This window comes from Bubalus bubalis, chromosome 11 (genome assembly GCF_019923935.1).
Source record: "Bubalus bubalis isolate 160015118507 breed Murrah chromosome 11, NDDB_SH_1, whole genome shotgun sequence".
Classification (NCBI taxonomy): domain Eukaryota; kingdom Metazoa; phylum Chordata; class Mammalia; order Artiodactyla; family Bovidae; genus Bubalus; species Bubalus bubalis.
In genome coordinates this window covers 15,340,718-15,366,975 of record NC_059167.1, presented here as the reverse complement: position 1 = coordinate 15,366,975, position 26,258 = coordinate 15,340,718, and the positions used below count along the sequence as shown (strand labels likewise).

At 51.5% G+C, this 26,258-nt stretch overlaps 1 protein-coding gene across 2 annotated transcripts in view; it reads left to right on the top strand.

Moving 5' to 3' along the window:
• ESRRB (estrogen related receptor beta) overlaps positions 1 to 25,752 on the top strand; it is a 185,654-nt gene extending 159,902 nt beyond the window's left edge. For both annotated transcript variants that reach the window (XM_025295166.3, XM_006052866.4), the window contains exons 4-7: positions 6,343 to 6,453; positions 7,522 to 7,683; positions 16,847 to 17,116; positions 22,705 to 25,752. In XM_025295166.3, the coding sequence (XP_025150951.1) occupies positions 6,343 to 6,453; positions 7,522 to 7,683; positions 16,847 to 17,116; positions 22,705 to 22,949 (788 nt within the window). In that variant the 3' untranslated portion in view covers positions 22,950 to 25,752. The remainder of the gene's footprint in view (positions 1 to 6,342; positions 6,454 to 7,521; positions 7,684 to 16,846; positions 17,117 to 22,704) is intronic.
• Positions 25,753 to 26,258: the final 506 nt, after the last annotated feature.

Below are 26,258 nucleotides of genomic sequence, written 5' to 3'. Positions count from 1 at the left end.
ACACAGGGTCTCCTGCCCGTTACAGGCCAGTGGTTCTCAAACCGCCTCTGCGCAGGATTTCCCCCACCAGCGATGAGGCCACACAGACTGCAGGGCGCTGGGAGGCATAGCTCCAGGGCACCATTCAGATGGAATTCCAGGTGAATGGTCCCCAGGGGCGTGCAGTGTGGCCCTGGCCCCCCACCGCTGCGTTTCTTCTACCACCACGGTGACTCAGGGCCCTTTGAGAGACGTAGCATGCCTGAGTGGTTGAGAGCCTGGGCTCTGGCGTCAGATCGAATTCCTTCCTATGAGGCTTTGGCAAGTGACTCACTTTCCCCCATCTGTAAATGGGATAATAATAGAAGCTCCCTCATAGGGTTGTTGCAATCCCTAAATGAAATAATGCACATGCAGCACTTACAGCAGGGGCAGCCCCAGGGAGCAACTGGTCAGAAGAGGTGAACTTGCTTATACTTATGTCTATTAGATTTAAGGGGGTTACCGTGTTGGCCAAGAAGGGGGACAGGTTCTTATCCGGGCCTGGGCTCAGCTAAAGGCCTCAGTCTTCATGGTACATGTATTCCAGCAATTATCAACCTTTTTTGTATTCAAATTATACACTAATGAATACTAAATTTTGGCCTGCACATGTTAAGGGATTAAACTGTACTGAACAGTCATTAAAGCAAAGGATAAGTATTTATTATAGCATTTGGAGATCTGGTGCACTTTACCTGAGAATATTATTGATGCCTTTTTAAATTCAGAAAGTATCAATAAGATGATACAATCTAATAATCCCAGACAGTAACTGTAAATTACTTAGTATTTTAATATGCTCCCTGAGCCTGCCTTTTATATATTTCACTAATAAAAGAACACAAACAATAAGTCTACTCTCATTTCAGGTTCAAATCCCCACCTTTATTTTCTTTCCATTTGCTGTTTGTAAAGACTTAAGTATCCTAATTTAAAAAGTAATTGCACATCGTATCAGTGAAAATTGCTTTTTGCTGCAAGTTACAGAGAACTTGACTGCTAGTGGCTTAAGCATTGATAAATGAGATTGATTTCCCCACCAAACAAGAAGTCCGGAGATGGGCGATTGCACAGACTTCTCAGTCACAGCGTCAGGGGCTCAGGCTTTGCCTTTCTTCTCTGGTGTTTGGTATCTTCACATGGCTGCTTCATGGTTGCAAGGTGGTTGCCACAGCTCTACGCTTCGTCTTCCAGGTCAGGGCAGAAGAAAGGCAAAAAGAGCTGCACCAACAATGTTTGTCTCTTTTATCAGAAAAGCAAAACCATTCCCAGAAGCTCCCACCATGGGCCAGAATCAAGCCATATGACCAGTCTTGGTTACCAGGGAGACTGAAAACGTCGGAAACAAAATTGCTCGGACTAGCTAGGGCTCATTGTGTCTATGAAGAAAATCTGAATCCTGTTAGCATGGAAAAGGGGGAATGGAATGAAAATTGGGTAGACAACTAAGAATGTCTACTAGACTCAATGGTTAGAATTTGGTGATCCACTGCCAAAGGATTCATGGTACAACATGCTGCTGTATCTCTCTGGATGAGAACCCAGTCCATATCATTACCTCTTGGGAAGGGCTGCTTCTTGTTCACTAAATATGTGCAGCAGAGTCAAGGGAAAAAACACGCAAATTGGCAGATAGTAAGTATAAACATAGACCAATGTTTGTTTAGGCCGAGTGCTAAGGAATGCAGATCTCTGTGCACTGTCTCTGCCCTTGAGGGGCTGAACCTTCTCAGGGCAGAGCAGATCACATCAATAAAGACAAATGCGTGGAAGGCAAGGAGGTGACTGGTCTGGAAACACTGTACAAATGTAAGAAATAAAGGGCGCTTGGCTTAATGGAAGGAGGGTGTCCAGGGATGTTCAAGTCCATAAAGGGTTGTCTTGTGGAAGGGAGTTAATCCTGTGGGATGGAATGCAGGGTAGGAAGTGATCTGGGGACAGAATTCAGGTCAGTACCAGGGGACATTTTCAGGAGGAATGGGCTGCCTTGAGAGAGTGAATTTCTGGAGGCTGGAGAGACAAATGGAAGCTGGGGAAAGGATCAGACCTGGACAGTCTCTTGTTTTTTTAGTCGGAAGCGCTTCATTTTAACGGGCACATCACTCTACTAAGACACTTGATTGCCTCCCACAAGCTGGGTGCTGAACCGGGACTGCAATGATAAATGAAAGTCCTTGTCCAGGAGTTGCCCACAATCCACCAGGGAGATGGGCGCATGGTGTACAATGGTGAAGAGTTGTTTTGACCTTGGTGGCTGTAACACAGAAAGGACAAAGGGAGCCCAAGAATGGCATGGTCAGCTCTGCCAGAGGAGTCTGGAAAGGTTTCCCAGTAGAGATAATACTTGAACTGGGCCTTCAAAGGTGCGTCCAGGATATGAACTGCCTTTGGGATGGTTTGGGCTATTCATTTAGATGGGGGCCCATCTGCCCAACCCCAACCAGGATCTATGACCCTGGACAGCTCTACCCTAAATGGTCATTGATAAACCCTGACTGTGGGGCAGTGTTATGGGGAAGGGAGATCTCAGAACTGGGGCAGACGGGACCCTGGCCACTAAGAGCCTGTTGAGTTGGAGGTGGCACGTGAAGTGCTGGGACCCAGAGCCATGGAGTGATGGCCTCGCTCGGCTACTGAAACCACTTTCCGATTTACCAACCATTTCCCCACTATTTTGTCTTTTGTTGCAAAAGCCACATGCTGCGAGCAGAGTTGGTATAATCACAGCTTCCATCTCTACGCTGAGACCAAGGCCGTGAGAGCCAACGTGGCCGAGGCTGCCCAACCTGTAAGGGTGGAGCCGGCCTGGGACCTCGATCACTGGATCCTGGGGGCTGGAGGGATTTGGGTTTGTGAGCTGAGCATGACTTGGAAAAGCAGACGGGAAGCAAGGAGAGCAAACAAACTTCGATGCCAGATATCAATTTGTGCATAATCAAACCCTACAGGCTCCTTTTTTTTTTTTTAACAGAATAACCTGATAATCAATACACTTATTGATTGCAGCTATTGACCATTGTGCTGTCAAGATCTAGAGGAGAAAATTTAGAGAAGTTATACCTGCTGTGCCCTAGGATGTCATACCCTGGAATGGCAAAGAGCTTGGGTATTGGTTCATTTATTGGGCAAATCACTAAATCTCTGTGAGCCTCAGTTTGTCTTATAAAATGGGGATAATAACCCCAGCTGTATACCTTGTGGACTAAATACAGCAGCACATACAGGAAGTCCACCATAAGCTTGGCTGTTCACATTCTCATTGTCGATGTGGTTTACCAGAGGGCTGCACACAACTTGGGCGCAGAGTACTAATGACGGCGATGATCATGCTAACAGCTGCGTTTTCTAAGCACCCACGTGGCGCACTGGGGGCCACGGCACCCCCTGGAGTAGGGCGGTGAGCGGCCCCTGGTCGTAAGGGGTGCCTAGTTAGGAGAAGCCCAGTGTGTTGTTGGAGCCCGGGAAGAAGCACCCAGCCTGGATGGGGGCTGGGGGGGTGGGGGTTGAAGGCAGGTCCATTCGTGCATGTATCAAGATTTTCTTGAACACCCACAAAGTGCCAGGCCCTGTGTGAGGACAGAGTGTATTAGACGGGGAGGCAGGGACGGAGGTGGCATATGCCCATCTCCTTGCCCCGCTGAGGGGTGGGTGCCTCCTTTTCCCCCTGTTGAACAGCTCCCTGTCCTGTTGACAGCTGTCTGGGATCAGGCAGCCTGGGAGGGAGGGGGGACTTCATGAGACTGGCTTCTATCAGAGAAAGCCAGTGAAATGGAGAAGGGGCCCACTCTGGACTCCAGGTCAGACCCTAGCACATAGTAGGTCCTCACAGTCCTCTGTGCCTGCTGCCTGGTGTTTTCACTCGCGGTCTTGCCAGCTTTCCTGGCGGAGAAGCCTGGTGGAGGGTCGGACCCTCCTCGGGGGTAGTACGCGGGGCTGAGCTGCCTTCAGGCTGGGTCAAAGGATGGGGTCAGGAAGACTCTTCAGGGAACTGGGGACCATCCTTCCTGCCTTCACGTGCTTGCTCCTTCTGCCCTCCCAGAAGGAGCTGGGAGGGGTGAGCCAGAGTCCCATTGGCACACAGGTCTCGGTCTTTTGCTGAATGGGATTCGGCTGCCCCTTCAAGTTCCCAAGGTGCCGATGGAAGTGGATTATTCAGCCATGTCTGCTAGGAGGCTGTGGTGCAGCCCAGCTCAAACTCTTCCAGTGCCTATGAATCACCCTGCTGAAATGCTAGCTCAGCTTCCACCTGGGAGAAGCTCCGCCCTGCTACTGCTGTTGCTGGTCATGGACCACACTTCTAGAAGGAGGCAGCGGCCGGTGCCCTGCACACACCTACGTAGGGTTCTATCGAGTGAGTGCTAACCCGCCACCTCGTGACTGTGGCTCTGCCCAGGGTTTTCTCTGGCCACCAGAGCCTGCTCAACCCGGACCTGTGACTTCCCAGTGACTGTGGGAGAAGGGGCTAAACGCCCCAGTGGCCCTTGTCCCCAGCACCGTAGCTAAGGTATGTTCTACACTGCCTCCCCAGGTCTGCAGTGAGGCTGAGCTGGTTGTCCACAGCAGTTGTCCACTCAGGAACACACTTGTATTGACTTCCTTCCTGCGATCGCCTCCCAGATAAACTGCCCGCGTTATCTCAGCATCTGGTCCTGGAGCACCCACTACAGAGGTGGCCAGTTGCAAACCATTCTGACTCTTGTCACAGAAGAGAAGTTCATTGGAAACTCATCAGGAGGCTTAAGGACCACACTTAGCCAGGCAAGGACCAAGGAAAGCCCCTGAGAGCCCAGGCACGGGAGATGCCCTAACCAAGAAAGTCTGGCCCAGGGCTGCCCACACCCTGGTGACTGAGGGCAGTACTGCTGGCCTCCTTAATAAGATGACAAGAGAGGAGCTGCCTTGAAATAGGAAGCAGGGGTGGGACGCTGGGTAGACCCTGTCCTGGAAAAGGAAAAATTTACTACAGCCGTGTTCAGCATCAAATACAAAAGCGCCAGTTGTGCGGTAAAATGGACACTGCTGATGAAATGCCGAGCAGTGACCGCCCCCTCAAAAGACATTCCCTCTGGGCAGCCTGGATGGGTGTGCTTACAGCAGCCTCCAGGCCCTTGGCACACCCCCGTGGGCCGGGAAGGTGGCAGAAGGTAGGACCGGCAGGAGGAAGTGCCAGGGAAAGACAGGGTCCTGAAGACCAACTGGCTGGAGCTCCGTATTGTGATGCTGTTGACCTTTGGCGAAAGGACGAGAAGGTGAAGCCCCCGAGCTTGCTCCTCTGGGGCCTCGGACTCTGACTTCCTGCGTGTTCCAGTCAAGGTCCGTCTCGTGGTGAGGCAAGGAGAGCCGCTTTGCTTATGGTGTTCTCACTTGGAGCTAAGTCGATGGGCTCCAGCCATCTTTTTAGGGCAGGCCATACAAGTTGGTGGCTACAAGTAGGTGTGTGTGCCCTTGGGTGAGGAACCCACAGGAGGGCCTGTCCGCCCTGCCTGCTGGTGGGAGTGTCAAGTGGTAACAATATGTGTATCTAGAATGCAGGAGCTGGGAGTGGGGTGGGTTTCCTGAAGGTGGTATGGACTCGGTGACAATAAAGGGTCTCCCTAGGATCGGGCCTTACTCCACTGGAAACGGGCGTCAGTGTGGTGTGACCACACCTGCCTTTGCACTTCCTGTTGACATCCTAGGCACTGATGTTCCAGGTGTGACCAGGACCACCTGATTCCCATCCGGTGGGGTTTGTGTAGAAGACATTTATGTCTGCATTTATGTAGAAGACAGACTTTAGAACTGAACCCTAGAATTTCTGAGGGTGGGATCCAGAAACTGACGCTTGTGACGAGTGCCCTCCATCTAGACGCTTCTTGTGTGTAAAGTTTGAAGGTCATTGTTTTATTTAGCTCTTTGGATGTATCACTCATGGCAGGGATTTCTTTCCTCTCTTGGCAAGCTAACTCAGTCCTGCTTGGATTCACAGCAGATCTAAAATGATGCGTCGTCTTTCCCCAACACTTGGAGGAGTGCTTTTGCTGTGCTTTGCCTTCTGGAAACAGAAAGACTCGAGCTGAAGTCTGCTTGGAAGGGATTTCAGGAGGATGCTGACTCCAGAAAGGCAGGCCATGCCTAGGGGAAACCGGGATGTGTCATTACTGTGAAGACGATTATCTTAGGATTGTCCAACCACCTGGCCTGAGGCTGGCCATGGGGCAGGTGCAAACAGCCATCGGGATGTAGCTGTGAAAGACTTAGCCATTGCTGGTATTCTGAAGTCAGCGCCGACATTGCCGGTGATGTTGAATAACTCTGAGACCTTCTTTTCCTCTCCAACAGGTGTGCGCCTCGACCGAGTGCGTGGAGGCCGCCAGAAATACAAGCGACGGCTGGACTCAGAGAGCAGCCCATACCTGAGCTTACAGATTTCTCCTCCTGCTAAAAAGCCATGTGAGTGCAGGGCAGTCCGCACCCTTTTTGCCAGCCTCTGTTGCTGGAACATCTGGCATCCTTTGGGGAAATGCTGCCTTCACATCACTAGGTTATGGGGGCACTGAGGACCACTGAGGAGGGGCACCAGGGTCTGGCCTTGGCATCAAGTACTTTAGGCTTCATTGCTTCATTCAGAAGATCTTTCCTATGGGATTTATAGAAAGTGAAAGTGTTAGTCGCTCAGTCTAACTCACCAGGCTCCTCTGTCCATGGAATTCTCCAGGCAAGAATACTGGAATGGGTAGCCATTCTCTTCTCCAGGGGATCTTCCCAACCCAGGGATGGAACCCGGACCTCCCGCATTGCAGGCAGATTCTTTACCATCTGAGTCACCAGGAAGTACAGAACGGGATTCTAAATGCAGCATGATTCCAGTCTCCAGAGCATGTACCCTCACCTCCCACTTGAATCAGGGTGCTCTCAAGAGAATTCACCAGGCAGCTTCCCTTGTTGGGATATTTGCCAGCAGCCCAAATCATCACTGCCAGCAACTTTGTGGAGTCGGAAAGGGAGGGGGTGTGTGAGAAGGATGGACTGGGAGTTGGGGGTTGGAAGGGATGCAAGCTATTACACATCGAATGGGGATGGATGACAAGGTCTTACTGTAAGCACAAGGAGCTATAGCCAATGTCCTGGGATAAACCATAGTGGAAACGAATGTAAAAAAGAATGTGTGTGTGTGTATATGTATGTGTGTGTGTATATATATATGTGTGTGTGTGTATATATGTATGTATATGTGTGTGTATATATATATATGTATACATAAAACTGTGTCACTTTGCTATACAGCAAAAATTAACACAGCATTGTAAATCAACTATACATCAGTAAAATTTAAAAAAAAGAAAAAAGGAAGAAAGGGAGAGAGGGAGGCAGGGTGGAAGGGAGGGAGTAGGATTTAGACATGTTTGACCTTCCTAGGGCTCCCTGGGACCCAAATTTTCTTCCAGAGCCATCTCAGGCTCCACCTTGGCCTCTTTCCTCTTTCCCCAGGCATTTACATTCTCTCTTTGGTCTTTGCAGTGACTAAAATCGTCTCCTACCTGCTGGTGGCTGAGCCAGACAAACTGTATGCCATGCCTCCCCCCGGCATGCCGGAGGGCGACATCAAGGCTCTGACCACTCTCTGTGACCTGGCAGACAGGGAGCTCGTGGTCATCATTGGCTGGGCCAAGCACATCCCAGGTGAGTCCCACAGGGATACAGGACTGGGGGAGGGTATAGGCAGAGACTAGCAGCTCTTCTCCCCATGGCTCTGGTTCTGATGCGTGGGAGCCCGGAACCCAGGAGCCATGTGGGATCTTGGCAAGCCTGTTCTTCTCTGGGATCCTTTCTCTCTTTGTGAGATTGGAGGTGAACAGGCATTTGGAAGGTCCAGTGATGCTCCTGAACTGATTAGCATTCTAGTGGGGCTATGATTGCTTCTACATTAGGTAACAATCAAAGCAAGTTCTTTGGATCCCTAAAGGCCAAAGAACAGGGTTTTCTCCATATTGATCATATACTGGGAAATAGAAGAGGCATTGACTCTCTTGTTTCCTATTAGTGAAGTGGAGTGGTTAAGAGCGTGGGCTTGGGAATCAGATTGGGGTTCGAGTTCTAGGTCTGCAACTTGCTAGCTGCGTGACCCAGGACGGGTCACGTGACCTCTCTGCACACAGGGAATACCAGCACTACCTCCTTGTGCACTTTGACATGGGGATGAAATGCAAGCGGGTGTGGGGTGCTTTTGATACGTCCTTGACATCAGCCATATGCTCGCTATTCCCTTTTGCCTGAGATTAAGGGAGGCCAGTCTCTTAATTTGGATCCTGTGATTTTTTAAGATCATTTCTGGCTTGAGAAGTATATGTAATGAACAGGTTTTGGGTGATCCAGACTTCTCTTCATTGCCTGTGGCTCCAGACCCCTCCTTCAGCCTTTTAAAACTGGATAAAAGGAAGGAGCTGACTTTTATAATTTGTTTATGTAGACACAGATACCCACATCCTCTACATCACACCTTTGCTGAGGGGCTTTCTAAAGTCTGTGCAGTTTGCTCCTTTACAGTTCTCACGGCTTGGCTCATAATGTCGGGGAGACAGCCTGTTCCCCTCTGGCGGCAACCTATGGTGGACTCGGATTCTTCTAGCTATGTGACATGGGGCAGTTTATCTTCCTGTCTGTAGATCCCTTCTGTATTTGCCACTGGCTCTGAAAGATGAATACAGCATTCGTGGTTCTGTAGCAAAGGTGTCCTAAACCTCAGATGCCAAGGCCCACAGTTGATTGGGGCAGGTCAGAAAGTCCTTATATAAGATGCTATGTGCATGACTTATGGGAGTGAGCCTTCCTGCAGATAACAGCTCAGAGATGTTGCTGGTATCACCGTTGGCAGGAAGCCTAGAATTCCTTCAGCAGGGACTCCCTGGCTCAGGGCTGTGCTCCCCGGGGATCTGGGCTGGAGCGCCCTTACTAAGGAGCTCAGCCTCTTGGGATTACACACTCAGTAGTTTTTGAATCTGCCCTGTGCTGATTCAGCAGCAATGTGGGGTCAGGCCACTGCTTAAGACACCTCAGCCTGGATTGCTCCACTAACCCAGGGCCACATGGGGCACGGCCCCCCCGCACACCCCGCTTCCCATCACATGCTCCTCTTCCAGCCTGAGCAGATAACTGCATCCCAGCAATGGCTCAGGAGTGGCTCCTGGTGGACCCGCGGGTCACTGCCTCCTTTTTTGACCACCTCATGCCCACAGTGCCTCCCAGGGGTGGAGAAGAACCAGGAGTCACTGCGTCCCCTGCGCCCATTTTCCTTCTCACCCCCCAGCTCCACCTCTAGTCTGTGCCCAGCCAAGAGGGCAGTGAGCAGAGCAGGATGGTTGCTGAGGATTCAGGCAGACCTGGGCCCTCCTCCCAGCTCCGTCCTAACTGGCTTAGAGAGAGATACTTGGTGCCCCAGTGTGAGATGCTTCATTTTTCTGTGCTTCAGAGTCCCCACCTGTGAATAACAGCCCCCCAGCCCCCGACTCCTTTGGGTTGCTGGGAGGCCATGGCACATTTAGCCCAGCCCCCACACATAGTGGGCGCTTGATAAATGGCAGAGACCGTGACCATGGTTGTTGTCATTGCTAATAGTATTAAAAGCCTCCTTTTACATCATTTCTCCTTGTCCAAAGCTGAATTCTTTTTGATTAAAAAATAAAATAAACATAGGGGCTCATTTGTCTGTCTCAAATGCTAATTTGCCTATTTTGCATACATTTGCATGCTGAATTATTTGGGCCTGACCTTCTAGTGTTTAAGGTAAAATTAATTAATAGGGTCTTCTGCCACTGCATGTAAACTTCATATTAAGGGTGATGACATAATCAAGTGCCTGATTCAGTTAAACTAATTGACTTAATCCCATCTCAGATTAGATGGAAAACTTATCTGAAGACCTGCTCACTGGCCCTTAGAAAGCGAGAATGAGAAAGAGCAGGCTTATACAAGTCAGGGCCCCATCCTGGGGCTTGAGTCATCAACTGTCCATCTTGGTTCCTGGACAGACAGACAGAAGGACTGGCTTCTTAAATCGGCTCAGTTTAGTGCCCTGGAGAGGAACCCAACCCGCTGCCCTGAATTAAGCACAGGAAACCATATCTCATGCCTCAGTGTCGTCTGGTCCAGAGCCTGGCACACAAAGGGTGCTTCAGATCTGCTTTTGCTGCATTTATTGAAGCGAAATTTCATGTTCACACATTGCACATGAACTGTATGTGAGCTCTCTTGAGGACTTCCCAGATGGTGTTCATGGTAAAGAACCCACATGCCAATGCAGGAGACTTGGGTTTGATTCCCGGGCCAGGAAGATCTCCGGGAGGAGGGCATGGCAACCCACTCCAGTATTCTTGCCTGGAGACTCCTCATGGACAGAGGAGCCTGGTGGGCTACAGTCCAGAGGGTTGCACAAAGTCGGACGCAACTAAAGCGATTTAGCATGCATGCACACGCTCTCTTGCTTGGAGTTGTGGCTGATCCAAAGAATTCGATTCATTTCTGCCCTAAGGGTCTCCTTTGGGAATAATATAGATAATTTAAAAAAGGTTTTTTTCACGGAAAATTTCAAGGGTAGGGTAGACCAAATAGTATGATGAACCTTCATTACCTTGTTTCAACAATTACCCCCGAAGACCAATCTTGTTTCCTCTCTACCCACCCATCTCCCACCTCCTGTATCTCACTCATGAGAAGGAAGAGCCTTAGTTATCAAATGCAGCAGGAAAAACCACAGGATGGAACTCAGAGGCAGGAGGGATGCCACGGGCTTCAGCACATGAGTTGAGCTAGGTCTATAGGATTGATGGGCAGTGGCCATGGAGGAAAAGTCCAGAAGGGCATTAGATGCCATGCATGGAAGCAGATATACTCATACAGCACTGAGCCACCAGCTTAGCCAGAAGGAAGGGTCATCTGAGCATAAACTCATTGCTGGCACCTCCCTGCATTTCCTCCATAGTTTTCAGTTCAGTTCAGTTCAGTGTCCAACCCTTTGCGACCCCATGGACTGCAGCATGCCAGGCTCCCCTGCCTTTCACCATCTCCCAGAGCTTGCTCAAACTCATGTCCATCGAGTCAATGATGCCATCCAACCATCTCATCCTCTGTCATCCCCTTCTCCTCCCACCTTCAATCTTTTCCAGCATCAGGGTCTTTTCCAATCAGTTAGTTCTTCCCATCAGGTGGCCAAAGTATTGGAGTTTCAGCTTCAGCATCTGTCCTTCCGATGAGTATTCAGAACTGATTTCCTTTAGGATGGACTGTTTGGATCTCCTTGCAGTCCAAGAGACTCTCAAGAGTCTTCTCCAACACCACAGTTCAGAAACATCAATTCTTCGGCACTCAGCTTTCTTTATAGTCCAACTCTCACATCCATACATGACTACTGGAAAAACCACAGCTTTGACTAGACGGACTTTTGTCGGCAAAGTATGTCTCTGCTTTTTAATATGCTGTCTAGGTTTGTCATAGCATTTTTCCAAGGAGTAAGCATCTTTTAATTTCATGACTGCAGTCACCATCTGCAGTGATTTTGGAGCTATGGCTTCCATTGTTTCTCCATCTATTTGCCACGAAGTGATGGTTCTGAACACAGTCTTCTGCAAGGGTGCGTCCAGTGGATTAGCTGGGGGTGATTGGGATTCCTTCAGAATAGCAGCTGTCCTTTTGTTTAAGTCAGTCTGAAGTTGCCCATCCCCTTGAGTTGAATTTTCCAAGTATTAGGTTGCCCAGAGGACAAGCCCAAGTCTTTAGAGTGTCCACCTCTGGTTCCCCGGCAGGGAGAGATGAGAGCAAGAGGCAGCACAGGCAGTGGGTATCACTTGATGAATTGCCGCCCCCAGATGTTATTGACTGTTATCCTCCCAGCTCAGGCAGCCCCAAGGGTGCCCCAGTCAGACAGCCTCCCCCCAGCCAGCCCTGCCTGGCCCAGGTTGACATGGGCACAACTTCTGCAGGGGAGCCCCCCCAAGAGGCCTCCTCACAGAGGGTCCCTGGGCGGCCCTGCGCCCAGGTAGCCACCGTCTGGCTCACCCTGGGGAGAGAACGCCAGCGGCCGATGAAATATGGGCTGCCGAGTGACAGCAGCTGTGTCTGGAGTGGCCTCAGATCCTATAATTATATCTCCCTTTATTACCTCTGCTAATGGCCCTCCAGGTCGACAGAAACGATAATAAATTAACAGATTATGAACTCCACTTGCCACAAATTATGTGCTCTTTTTTTTTTTAATTCTAGGAGCTCATGCTGTCAAATCACTGGGGGATGGGGTCTTGGGAAGAGCCTGAATGTTATTAGATCAGTTGGTGCCGATAAAGCAACCTTTGGAGGGGGGGCTGCAGCAGAGCTCAAGGTGGGAGAGATGGGAAGAGAGGGGCAGTGGGCAGCCCCCCACGCAGCTTCCCCCAGCAGCCCCTTCTGCCTTGGTATTGCTGGTCACCTGATGGAGGGGCAGACCCAGCCCAGCACAGAAATGCGGAAGTGAAGGGTGCATTGCTGAAGGGCAGGGAGGAGAGCTTCAGCTCCTTTGTTTGGGTTTAATAAAAGAATACTGCTTCCAGTAAAGGGGTGGCAGAGGGGTGGAAGTGATGTATTCCAAATACCCATCTTTCTTAAGCATCATCGTATGTGTATAGCCACTGTGTGTGTGGGTGTGCGTGCGCGTGTATGTCCCCTCCCCACCGTGACTCCTCCTGTAACACTGCTTTACACGCTGCTGTGTTCATTTAGTTATATGAACTAGTAGCCATTACTGTGTGCTAAGATGTGTTCTTCTAAGTGGTCTATGCATTAGCTCATTTAACCCAAACAAACCCATGGGGTAAGTAGTATTATTATTCCCATTTTAGGCACAGAAAAATGTGCCCAGGGTCACAGCCAAGGGGTCAGCAGAGCTAGGATTCCAACAGACAGGCTGGCTCTGGCATCTGCGCCCTTAACAGCTGCATCCTTCTTGGGCAATGGGTATCTTTCCACATCTGCACAAGTGGTTCTCTCTAGTGGCTTCTAATGTACCATTCACCTAGCTAATAATTACATTTAGTACATTTCTATTTAAGGACGTGAGTTGCATGTAGCTTGTTGCCTGCTTTGGGTCCTTACAAATGGATCTAGCCAACACCCCTTCCACATGTATCTTTGTGTGTTTATACATACTTCTCTTTCTAGGAGAAATTCCTAATAGTGAGATGGCTAGGTGGATAGGAACGTGCCTTTTATGTTACGGTTAATTTAATCTTACTTCTTCAACATGCAAATCAAACTAGGCAAAAATGTGTATGGAGAACTAACTCTTAGGTCCATCCCACCCCCTCTCCCTCCTGTCTTCTAGAGGTCATTTTTACTTCTCTTTTTTTCTTCTAGTGTTTATTTTTTTCAAACATTAAAAATATTCAGACTGTTTCAAATATTAGAAAATATCCAGTCTATTTCCCCGCTCCCCACATCCCTGCAACATGAAGCCGCTTGTATCCGCCGGGCAGCACTTCGGAGCATGCAGCTGGATTTCCAGCTCCTTCTGAAGGAGAAAGAGAGTCAGGGGCTGAGTCACTCCCCAAACCATCCTAGCCGGGGGTGTGTGCAAAGGCCCCAGGGCACCCTCAGGTGCTGATCCTACGTCCCGAAGGCACTCATCCCCCCCACCACCACACCTCCACCACACCCCCTGCCCTGCAGGCCTGTCTCTGACTCACATAGGATCAGCAAAGGCAGCTCAACCTGGAATCCTGCCCAGAGGACTAAGAGGGTCCGACCCTGTTCTTTTGGCCCGTTTTCTTGCCACCCGGGACTCGAGGCCCAGTGGCATCTGTCCGTCCCCTTCTCTGTGCTGGGAATGTTTGTGGAGCCCCTCTGCCCCAGGCCAGGTGCTTGGCAGTGGGGGTGACCATGCTCCCAGGAGCCCAGAGGTGACAGCCGTCCATGCAGACACACCCCACTCGCCTTTCAGAGCTCAGCCCCAAAGGTTCCTCTCCTGTAAAGCCGCCTGGACTCTCTCTCATTTGGGCCAAACTCCCCCTTTGCATATCCTCAGCCCTTCCTCTCGGGGTAGCTTTTCTGACAGCCCTAAACCTCACAAGACACACACTGGGGTGTGTCTTTCCCTCTTGACCGAGCTCATGAAGGCAGGGCCTGGCCCTGGTTCAAGCTGGCCAGTCTGTCCCCAGTGCCCAGCACAGGGCCTGGCATTTAGTAGGTGCTCAGTAAGTATTTGTAGGGTGAACAGAGGGGCAGAGCTCATGGTCTCCTAGTGATGAACCTCGCACGGGTCTTTTCTCCTTCGTTTCCAGAAGCCCAGCTCGCCCTCCTTCTCTGCCACCTTCCAATTCAATTGTCTATTAATTTCGCCCTGTCCACCTCCTACATCTTCCCTCCCAGTGTGTCTGCCTTGAGACCCACACCCCCAGTGCAGTCCACACGTCCGTGCATACACACACACAGACACACACACACACACACACACCCATGCTGGCTGATTGGTATCTGTTAATTAATGTCACCCCAGGCCTCTCCCGCTCAGAGGCTCGATAAGGGAAATTGGATGTCCATTTCTATCTATCTTTTATTACCTCCCGGCTCTCCCCACCACTGCAGGCAGCCGCACGTCCCCTGCTCCCACGCTGGGTCTGGACGACAGCACACGCCCCTGACCCCTATGTGCCCAGCCTGTCCCCCGGGAAGGCGCAGCCATCCACGCTTGCCCCGTGGCCTCAGAGTAATCACTCCAGCTCTGTGGGCGGTCACCTGGGGGTGCCAGCAGCCGGGTGGTGATCCCAGGCCCCAGGGCTACAGATCAGCCTGTGAACCGCAGTGATCAGACTAAGAAGGGTGTTCACTGGGAACGGGGGACCTGCTAGTGAAGGGGGCTTCATCCCCTGGGAACCCCCTAAAGCTGAGCACTGGTTACACTGGTTGGAAAGTAGGGAGGGACAGTGGCTCTCAGAGACACAGGACAGCAGGTGAGGGTGGGGTAGACTCCATGGAAACCCAGGGCGGTGGGCCAGTCTGGAAGCTTGGGACCCCCAGGACCTCCAGGCTTTAGGGGAGAAGACTCACGTCGGTAGCACGCCAACAACTACGGCAGTGACAGCTGCCGCCATCGCCACCTTCCTGGTTCAGGTTTGCTGAGCACTGGCTGTGTGTGTGGCTGGGGTGGCAGGGGAATTTGGGGGTACGGGGGGAGGTGCTAAGTGTTTCCTACGTGCCATCTCTCTTCGTTCTCCTCTCACCCCAAATCAGAACCCTGCATCTAAGCAGGCTGAGGTTCTAGGTCAGCAAGAGTCCTACACAAAGAAGAGTTACTCCTAGGGAGATCTCTTAATCTCAGCTGTCCGTGACAGACGAGGGGTGCAATGACTCTGTGGGTACCTTTCCTTTTTGGTGTGTCTGGCGCAGTTGGTGTTGGAATCCACTCCTGAGTTTCGGTGGAAGTTACTGCCTTGCGTTTAGTAATCAAGATATTTGAAAATCAGCTTTCTTCCTCCCTCCCTGCTCCCTTCTTTTACTTCTTTCCTTCCTTTAGTTTTTCTTTCTTTTAAATCGGAGCCTGGTGGGCTGCCGTCTATGGGGTCGCAGAGTCGGACATTACTAAAGTGACTTAGCAGCAGCAGCAGCAAGTGAAGTGCACATGTAACTCAGTTCCAATGTATCATTCTCATTTCACAGATAAAGACTTTTCATCTCATCACTAATAATAGCAAGAGCTCAGTAAATGTATGTTGCATAATTGTTGTCTCATTTAGGCCTCACAGCGGCTCTCTGAAGCAGGCACTACTGTTATACCCATTTCACAGATGAGGAAGCTGAGGTTTGGGGAAGTAGCACAGCTCCTTCAAGGTCAGCCTACAGGTACTAAATGAGGAATTGGGATTCAAGCCCAGGCAATCTCCAGAGCACACTGAACAAGACGGTGTCATAATTCTGGAGCCATCCCCACCCCTAACCTTCTTTCACTCTGGACGCAGCCTCCATGCTCATTGTTCAACTGCTAAATCGTGCCCGACTTTTTGCAACCCCATAGACTGCAGCACAGCAGGCTTCCCTGTCCTTCACTATCTCCCAGACTTTGCTCAAACTCACGTTTGGTGATGCCATCCAACCATCTTATCCTCTGTCTCCCCCTTCTCCTTCTGCCCTCAGTCTTTCTCCCAGCATCAGGGTCTTTTCCAAAGGGGAAATGGCCATGATCCAAGCTCACAGGATACAGGACTGCTTAGGACATCATTAGGTGAAGAGTGATGGCCAGGCCAGCGGGGCTGACTTCTGGGAGGACAGGCTGCCCGTGATAAAGTGCCCCCTGACTCTGAGGGCTCTTGAGCACTTAGCAGCCCCAGCTGTGGTCACTAGGGGGTCACTGGCTGGGAGCAGGCGATTTCCTCCTTCCTGGTTGGGCGCCTTGCTTCCGTACAGCTGAGACTCCACCTTAAGGATCAGGTGTCACTCTAAAATCCCCACGCCTCCCCTGCTTTGAGCAGAGAGGGGGATCTGGAAGCTTCTCAGTGGAGGGGACCCTGTCCTGCCACCTCCTGATTCTACTATGTATTCAGGAGCTCCTTAAATTACAAATGCCTTTGGTTAATCAAAAAGCCTCCTCGCACATTTGAAAAATATATAGAACTAACAAGGATAAGAACAATAACAACTGTCAACATTGACTGAGCTCTCGTTATATAAGTCTTTTCCATGAATTCCGCATCTGACTCATTCACCAAAGAAGGACCATGAGTCCAGCAGGTGGAAGGGAGGGGCAGGCAGAGGTTCCCTTCCCCCTCTGCCCCCCACCCCAGCCCACCCACCTGACCGCTGCCACTCTGCTGGCCCCCTCTCTCGTCAGGCTTCTCCAACCTCTCGCTGGGCGACCAGATGAGCCTGCTGCAGAGCGCCTGGATGGAGATCCTTATCCTGGGCATCGTGTACCGCTCGCTGCCCTACGACGACAAGCTGGTGTATGCGGAGGACTACATCATGGACGAGGAGCACTCCCGCCTCGCGGGGCTGCTGGAGCTCTACCGGGCCATCCTGCAGCTGGTGCGCAGGTACAAGAAGCTCAAGGTGGAGAAGGAGGAGTTCGTGACGCTCAAGGCCCTGGCCCTGGCCAACTCAGGTACGGGCAGGGGTGGGGCCAGCGATTAGGGTGGGTCTAAGGAGCAGGAGTGGCATGATGATGCTAGAGCTTCTTGCCACCAAAGGTCGTGCATGGGTGGCCTGGAGTTGCAAAGGTGGTGACGAAGGCTGGCATTGGTTGAGTATTTCCTAAGCCCTCTGCTGGGCCCTTGCCATGCAGATCAGCATGAGGGTTAAGGGCACAGATTCTAGACCCCAGTTGAGTGATTGAGTGTCTGACTCTTTGCGACCCCGTGGACTGTAGCCTACCAGGCTCCTCTGTCCATGGGATTCTCCAGGTAATAGTCCTGGAGTGGATTGCCATTTCCTTCTTCAAGGGATCTTCCCAACCCAGGGCTCGAGTCTCCCGCATTGTAGAAAGATGCTTTACCATTTGAGCAGAGCCCAGTTGCTAAGAGTCAAATCCTGCTTCTGTCACTTGGGCATGTCTGTGCCTCACTTCACTCTGTGCCTTAGTTTCTTCATCAGTAAAATGGGAATAGCAAACAGTCCAGAAGATTCCACCCCAGAAGACTATGGAAGGGATTTATTTCTGTAAAATTATGTTTACAACATGCCTGGCACTTAAGTACGCAGCCTTTTAAATCAATTAGCCGTGAACCGATTTTGTCTTACAATTCAACCCTATGAGCGACGGTCTTATCATTTTAAGCCCACTTTACAAATGGAGAAACTGGGGGCTTGGAAAGCTGAAGCACATTGCCCAGCATCACACAGCCAGAGAGTACTGAACCTGGGACCTAAGCCCAGGTCCCCAGATTCCAAAACCAACTCCAAGCTTATACAGACTCCTTAAATCTCCTGCTCAAACTGCTCAGGCCCAAGAGAGAAAACCTTCCTGGCATTAAAAAGGAGGCTTCACTCCAATTGTTTCAGCCTCTACCTACCAGCTTCCGACTAGACTATCTGGGAGCTTAAATATAACCTGTGTCCACGCTCAGAAGGTGTCTGCCCTCTGCAGGTAGCAGGCCAGGTGCAGGGGGTTGGGGTGGGGATTGCAGAAGAAGGAGAAAGGCAGGCTCCCTCTCCTAAAGAAAGAGTGTCAGGCACGCAGACGCTTAATTCTGCTGCTGGGCGCATGCCGTAGTATAGTAGTCAATTGCTCAAGTCTCAGTCAAGTGGAAATGGGACCCAAGTTTGAATTCTAGCTGTGATATTTAGTAGCAGTGTGGCAACCTTCCGTAGCTCTGTCCCGTGTGTAAAGTGGGAACATCTCTGTCCCTCCTCTGAGCACTTTTGTTTTTTAAATGATCGACTGAAGATAAGCACTTACCTCTGTGCTTTGCCTAGAGGAAATGTTCAATAAATACTAATTATTGTCATTATTATTAATATTTGAGGAAACAAGTGTTATCAGTGTATGGAAGGAGGAGAGCTGGTTCCAGATGTACAGACAGGATAACCAGCTGGTTTGCTTGATGCTGTCGCACTTTCACTGGAAGTTCCATGTCCTGAGAAACAGCAGTTCCTGGAAAAGCAGGACAGCTGGCCCCCTAACAAATGGCTTCATGGAGAAGGCAGGGGTTGCCGTTGGTGCCCCACTCAGAACCCCCCTCACTAGCTTAACACACCTGTGCCCCAGCTGCTGAATTTTGTTGCTAATAGCTCATAGCTTCTCCCTTCACCAGAGACCTACCCTTATCTGCCTTGTTTGGAGGATTCCATCAACTCCCCACACTCCACACACACCTTCAGCCAATGGCAGACACACACAGGAGAACAAAAGGCTGGACTCCTGGAGTGGGATCAGAGCCAAACAGGCTGCCTCCCTACCTTGCTTGCTCCTACCCTTGTTCTATCCTACCTCCCACCTTTCTTTCTCCTGAAAGCACACTCTCCACAAATCCCCTGCACCTGAACCCCTGTGTTGGGCTCTGCTTCTAAGAAACCCAACCTGATAGAGGCAAGCTTTTTTTTTTTGAGTTCAAATCCCTTTTATTAAAAAAAAAAAAAAAAAACTAATGTAAAATAAGAATTAAGCATTTTACATACCTCTGTAGAGACTATTTACCCACACCTTGGGATTCCAAAATTGCAATGTAGTCTTTGTTAGAGAATGCTAATGCTATTGGGATTTTTTCATACAGTTTCAGGTTGACAGAGTAACTGATCAGGTACAGTTCCATAGAGTTCCACACACCAGCCCACCCATGTCCTCCAATCCCTGTGCACCATTTCCCCTATTATTAACATCTCAGGTTAGTGTGGTAATTTGTTACAATTAATGAGCCAATGTTGATACATTATTATTAACCAAAGTCCAGAGTTGCCAGCAGAGCCCACTCTTTGTGTTTTCCAGTTCTATCCGTTTTGACAAATGCAGGGGACAGATCTCGGTCATCACACGTCATACAGCGGAGTCTCACCCTCACAGCCCTGCACGCTCTCCTACTCAAAGAGAGGCATTGTAGTCAGCGGTCATACAGGGGCTGGGGGTTTGCGAGGGCAGAGGAGGAGAGGAAATCAGTAAGAGCAGAGGACACTGGGGAGCACAGAGAGACGCAGCAGGGCTGGCCAGACCCCCAAGGGCACGTCCTTGTTGTTGGAGTCTCCTGACCACTTCTCAGGAAAGAGACCAGGAGCTCAAGCTTGCCCGGACCAGGAGAGGAGTGTGAAGAGGTAGGAGGCCGCTCAGCGGTCACCTCACCCTCCACGGACAAACTGCAAGGGCTCTCCGAGGACTATTCAGCTCTGCCAGCTGCTCTTGTCTTGATCTCAATACATACAGACAGACGTGCACACATGCATATCCAAGCACATGCATGTGCGCGCACACACACACACATATGAAACTCCTAAGGACTGACGGGCTTCCCTGATGTCTCAGTGGTAAAGAATCTGCCTGCAACGCAGGAGACACAGAAGACCTGGGTTTGATCCCTGAGTCAGGAAGATACCCTGGAGAAAGAAGGGCATGGCAACCCACTCCAGTATTCTTGCCTGGAGAATCTCATGGACAGGAGAGCCTGGTGGGCTCCAGTCCACAGGGTCACAGAGCCGGACATGACTGAAGTGACTGAGCACCCATGCAAAGACTGACAGAGCCCATCAGGAACTTAAGCTAGCATCAAGCTTGCCTGATTACATGCTTTGTCGTGAGCAACAGAGTGCCGGGAACTTGGACTTCTTGGCCCTGTGGTGTTTACCAGGCCATCCTGCAGCTCTCTGCAGATCCAAGAGCTCTAAGTGGGAAAAGAGGAGTTTGTGATGCCCACAACCTTGGCTGAGTCATGGAGTGACCAAGTGCAGGCAGGAAACAGAAAGAACAGGCCTGTTGAGAGATTAGGCTAGAAGAGCTGTTGGTATTAGACCAGAGCTCCAGGACTGTGAAGGGAGTGGAGTGGAATGGGGTTGGTATAGGGAGCCTTGAAAGCCTCCGGGGACATGGCCTGTTCCCAGCAGCGAGGGGGAAGTCATCCAGGCAGATAGTGTGTTAGCTGGAGGAGAGAAGGGCTAGGAGATCATTGCCTGGAGGCAACCCACTGTGGGTGCCTCTGCTGAGGTTACGTGGGCCAGAGCACCTCAGAAGCTATTGCCCCAAAACACAGCCCCTCGGGAGCCAGCTGGCTGTCTTTCACCCGCTCCTGGCCTCTCCAAGGCTCCTTGACAGCAGAAAAAAATTCATAGCCATTGATTTTGTAATTAACAGTTTATCAATGCCATCAATACAGACTCGCTGATAGATTGCAAAAAAATTAATCTTGCAATGTTATTTTATTTCATTTTCGGTCGAAGGCAGCTGCCAATTTTGGCCTCCTTGGGGAGGGCGGGGTGATGGGGAGAGGAAGCTGGCAGGAGGCATGGGGTCTGGATGGACAGGTCACAGCCTTACAGGGACCATGCTCTGAAATCAGCCAAGAGTGTAGGAGTGGAGCCAGGTTTCTCCCCCAACTGCCAAAAGGAAGAGTCCTCACTGCCTTAGCAACAAGGAGCAAAACACTGTAGGGGAATCTCAGGTATGGGGCCAGCCCCGCAAGGGCATCTCCTGCCTTCTGAGTTCTCAAAGTAACGATAATAACAACATTTATTAGTTGCTTACCAAGTGCCTGATGACGTGCTGGCTCATTTAGCCCTCACCTGTGAGGCGTGCACCCTCATGTGCTCCATGTCACAGACAAGGAAACAATCTCAGAGAGCCTAAGTAACTTGGCCAAAGTCACACAGCATCTAAGGCTCCAGAGTCTCATCCACCTCACTCTACTGCTGTTCTCGTAAGAGAAAGAGGCAGGGCCTGTGGAGGCATGGGCTGAGTGCCGGGGCCACAAGGTCAGAGGGCATCACTGGGGTCAGCCAGTTGGTACAGCTGCCCTCAGCAGTCTGGTAGCTAAACAAAGACAGCATAGAAAGGAACAAAAAAATTAGCAAACACAGCATGCAAAGAATTGTGCTGTTCCTTTGAGGAATCTGGGAAACTTGCTCAGCCGTCTGTGGTGACCCAACCCAAGCTTGCAGTTCACTTGACACACATACCCCTTACCCTCCCACCTTGGACAGGCCTTGGGTGCTGCACTTCAGGGTGGAGGTGCAATATCTTTAAGGAATGTCAGAAGAAGGCGGGTTATTTTTCCGGGGGCCAGGAAGTGGGCTCCACTTTGCTTTGACTTGGACCCACCTGTAACCCAACCATCCGCCTGCACCTCCTTGCCCCTCTGCGATTTAGGTAAATTTGACCTGGAATTCATGGCCAGAGTCCAAAGCCCTCCCCAGGATTTTCTAGAACTCCCAATAGCATCTCCCCTCTTTGTGCCCTACCTGTCCAGCCATGTGATCTCAGTTCCCCCATATGCCCCACCTCAGGGCACCCAGACACAAGTCAGCCCCTTTATCTGTGTACATACAACGGTAACAACTGTTCTGTAAGGTTAGGGAGTGCACTGAAGACTCTGGTGCCTAGAGGCAGCAGTAACAATAAAATCATGATGGTGACTATAATGATGATGATGGCGGTGATACGACTGATCACATCATATGACTGATAAGCTGATACCATGATGCTGCTAAGATGCTGATGCTGATGATGGAGGTGATGGTGATGATGGAGGTGATGGTGGTGGTGATGACGGTGGTGATACGCTGACCATTGTGAAGGTATAAGATAACGGTGGTAGTGGTGATGGTTCTGGTGATGATGGTACCATAGTTGTGACAAGTGCTATTTTAAGCCCTTGATGGGTATTAACTCATTTAGCCTCTCAAGGTAGATCTAGCTATTATGGCCTTTCACAAATGAGGAACATGAGGTGCAGACAAATGAAACAACTTGCTGAAAGTCACAGAGCTAGCAAGTGAGGGGGCGAGATCACAATTCCACCACTTTGGCGCCAGAGGTTCTCCCCCTCACCCTGCCCCACCTCTGGGGCAAACCCTTCACTGCCGCCTCCTGGTGGTTATCTAAGAAAAGCCTCCCATAGGCACAGATCTCTCCTTGGGTGTGAACCCCAGCTCCGTCACTGGCCTCTGAGACTTCAGACCGGTAGCTTAACCTTTCCGAGCCTGGGTTTGTCTCTGTAACGTGACGGGGCTGCGCTCGCAGTCGTACCGCTGATGCCCACCCCACTGTGTCCGCAGATTCCATGTACATCGAGGATTTGGAGGCGGTCCAGAAGCTGCAGGACCTGCTGCACGAGGCGCTGCAGGACTACGAGCTGAGCCAGCGCCACGAGGAGCCGCGGAGGACGGGCAAGTTGCTGCTGACGCTGCCCCTGCTGCGGCAGACGGCCGCCAAGGCGGTGCAGCACTTCTACAGCATCAAACTGCAAGGCAAGGTGCCCATGCACAAACTCTTCCTGGAGATGCTGGAGGCCAAGGTCTGATGGCCCATTCCACGGACGGACTCCCGCCCAAGGACAGATGGATGGACCGACGCGAACACCTCCACAGCCACCAGCCTCAACATTCAAGTCCTGTATCATGGCCATGAGCCGTCGCGGCGGAAGGGGCTCCTTGCCTCCTGGCTGTGTGCAGAGTCCCGGGTGCTGGAGGGGCGGGGGGTACGGGGATGGAAAGGCAGGTGCGGGGCTCATCTGTAACTGGCTCTTTTTTTTTTTCATTTGGTATGTTGTTTTTTTTTCCTCCGCCACGGGCAATGCCGAGGCCTGGGCCAGAGCTCACTCCCCCTGAGGCCGGAGACCACCAAGGAGGAAAGGCAACTTCTCCCCACCTGATCGCCAGGAGGCAGCACATACATTTCATAACCACTTCTGACACCCACCCCACTCCCGGCCTCCACCCACGGCCTGGGCGGGCAGTGTTTAGTGCCAGGACTCTGGCATACTCAGGCGGGGGTATACCTTCGGAGGCTTTCCTCTCCCAGAAAGCAGGTACTTTCTTCCAGAGGCCCTGCCTACTCTGAGGTTCTGCCCCCCAGGAGGCCCCACGCCTTCCGCAGTCCAGAAGGTTTCCTCCCTCCAGTCTTCACCTAGGCTCCCAGGCCAGCCCAGCTCACCATCAGGGGACTAGCCGCCAGAGCTCCTGGATTTTCCTAGTCACCCCGCCCCCTTGGTGCGCCCCCCACCCGCCTTCCACTGCTGCCCCAGGGTCCCCTCCCTCTCCGCCCCCTCACCCCAGGAACTCCGCTGCGACTTCCTGCCCGACCTCAGAGCTCACCCCCATTGTGGGTTCCACCAGCCAAGACTTAAGGGCCCACAGGTGGGGACGGTGCTGGCTCAGACCAGAGCAGGGTCCAAGACACCACGCCCCAGCGCTCCCTCTTCTGCAGGCTTCTCCCGCTCCCTGGGGGCAGTCCAGAGCAGGTGGGCCTGGGGTACTGAGGGATATGCAGGGACCTGGCCCCTCCGAGGGCACCCTGGGCACTTGATTCTAGGCTGGCAGCTCTAGGAGGACCTGGGTGGGATAGGGAGAGGCCCAGACCAAGCTTTGCTGAGCACAGAAAGGCCCAGAAACAGAGATGAGCAGACAAGGGAACTCTGAAGACAGGGGCTCCACAGAGGTCACCAGCTTGCCTGATCAGTGGACACCAGGATGCCCTCTCCCTTGCCTTCCAAAGGGCAGGGTGAACCAGTGTGCAGGAGGGTTTGCACCTGCCATCCTTGGACTAAGGAGGTATAGCATAGCTCCCCGGGTGCACTTAGATGCCAGCTTTCTGGCAGGAGACCCCCACCCCCACCAGTCCATCAGGCTGTTGCATAAGGTACCAACCACCCCATTTTGCCCAGGACCCGTTTTGGCATTGAGAGTCTGTTTGCCAGGAAACCCTCCAGTCCTGGCCGAATGGGAACAGGGGGTCACCCATTTCAGTGAGCGGCTATGAAAGTTTGTTATAACCCACTCAGACTGGGGGGAGGGCAACTTGAACACACCATCTGGGGCTCATGGGGTTGGCTGAGAGCAGTTTACAGGACCTCCCATGGCTGAAGGAGTTTCAAGCATCCATCCAATCAGCTGTCTTCTAAAGCAGAGATCAGAGCAATCCTGCCAGGGACACTTTCCCGGGGAGTCCAACACATTCTACCCCCGACCTCTCGTCACTTTGAGAGGCAGGCAGCTCCCACCCACCTAGCCCCAGGACCAGGAGGCCAGGCGTCCTCCTCCACAGCCTCGCAGCCTTCCGTCTCTCCACACCCAGACACGGCTCCTTCTGAACTTTTTCTTCCAGGATGTGCTAAGGTCACCGCAGGTGTGAGAGCTGGCTAAATTCCATCTGCTGCTCTCAGGTTCCAAGAGACTTCACAGACCAGTGAAGTATGCTCCCTCCCTTTTTTGTCTGTGGAGTCTTCAAGGCCAGAGTCATGTGTCTGGCAACACTGGAATGATCCAGGGTGCTGCTAGCATCCTGTGCAGTCTCCGATCTGGGCGGATAGATGCGCAGGTGCCTCTAAGGGACCAGGGGTAAAACCCAGGCCTGCTTAGCTGTTGGGGGCCATTCATTGACTCCCTTAGCCTCTCACTGAGTTGTGTGCTCAAGGAGGCAGGGAGCAGAGGGTCGCATCTCATCACCCCTGTTCTGTGTTAGAGTCACTGCTCGAGCGTGAGGACCTGAGCTGTGAGCCACTGCAGGGGGCTAGTTCACAACTGGTCTTCACTGTCCATCTTTTCTAGAAAAAGCACCTCTGATTAACAGTGCAACAAGTGGTCTGTGGGCGGTGGTTGTTGCATACACAGGGCAGCTTTGCCTTGCCGGAGCTCATGCATCTGTTAGAGCCCCTTTATACCAGAGGGGGGCCATGGTCCTGATGGCTTGGTGCCACTGAGGTGGCTGCTGCTTTTACACTAAAAAACTCTCATGGCAACAGGAAATGTACCAGGAACGATGAGAAAGGTCTGTTCAGTGGGGAAGGCCCTGGTGCATACTTGTTGGATCCATTGGCATTCAGAGAAGTTTACAGGCCAACTTCTTAGTTGGAAGCCTAGCCAGCTTTTGGGACCTCCCTGGGAAGAGGGGAGGAGGTTGGGAGGGGGGTGACTTAGTGGAGGATGTGAAGCGAGGAGAGTTTAGGACACCCCATCCCCCCTAAACAGAACAAAAGTGAAGTTTTCCCCCCAAATCCACTGTTCCTGGGAAATCTGTAAAGAGGACATAACCCTTCTCAGTTGTACTCTCATGATACAGGTCATTGAAATGAACCAAGAAATAAAATGGAAAAAAAATCCAACCACGGAGAAGGTGGTATTGGCTGGGTTTTGTTTGGTGCCCGTGTCCCCACACTTTCTCGAGAGTCTAGACTGGCTTTGGCTCATGTGAACCTTGTTAAGGGCTCGCAGTTTTGGTACAGAGGAAGCTTCAGTGATTCCCCAGGGCACAATTTAAGAACCGAGTAGGAAGACCAGAGCAGGATGTTGGGTGGGAGGCAGTGGCAGGGCCTTAGAGGAGCTGGAGTCTGCACCCGCCCCCTGGGTCAGGGGCCACCCTTCCCTCCAGAGTCCCCCCAGCCCCTCGACAGAAGGCAGAGGGGGTTGTGGCGAGGGGACAGAGGCCCGTGCCCACAGAAGAGCACCAAAGAAAAGCACTATGTGGAGATTGTTTTATTTTCTAATAAGGATAATGTGGCTGGAATGGCTTCTTAAGATGTATATATTTTTAAAATGACGGTCCCTTATTGCATCACCACCCCTGTACATACTCCCACCTCTGTATGTGTTCTCCCGAATGCCCTAGGAGTCTT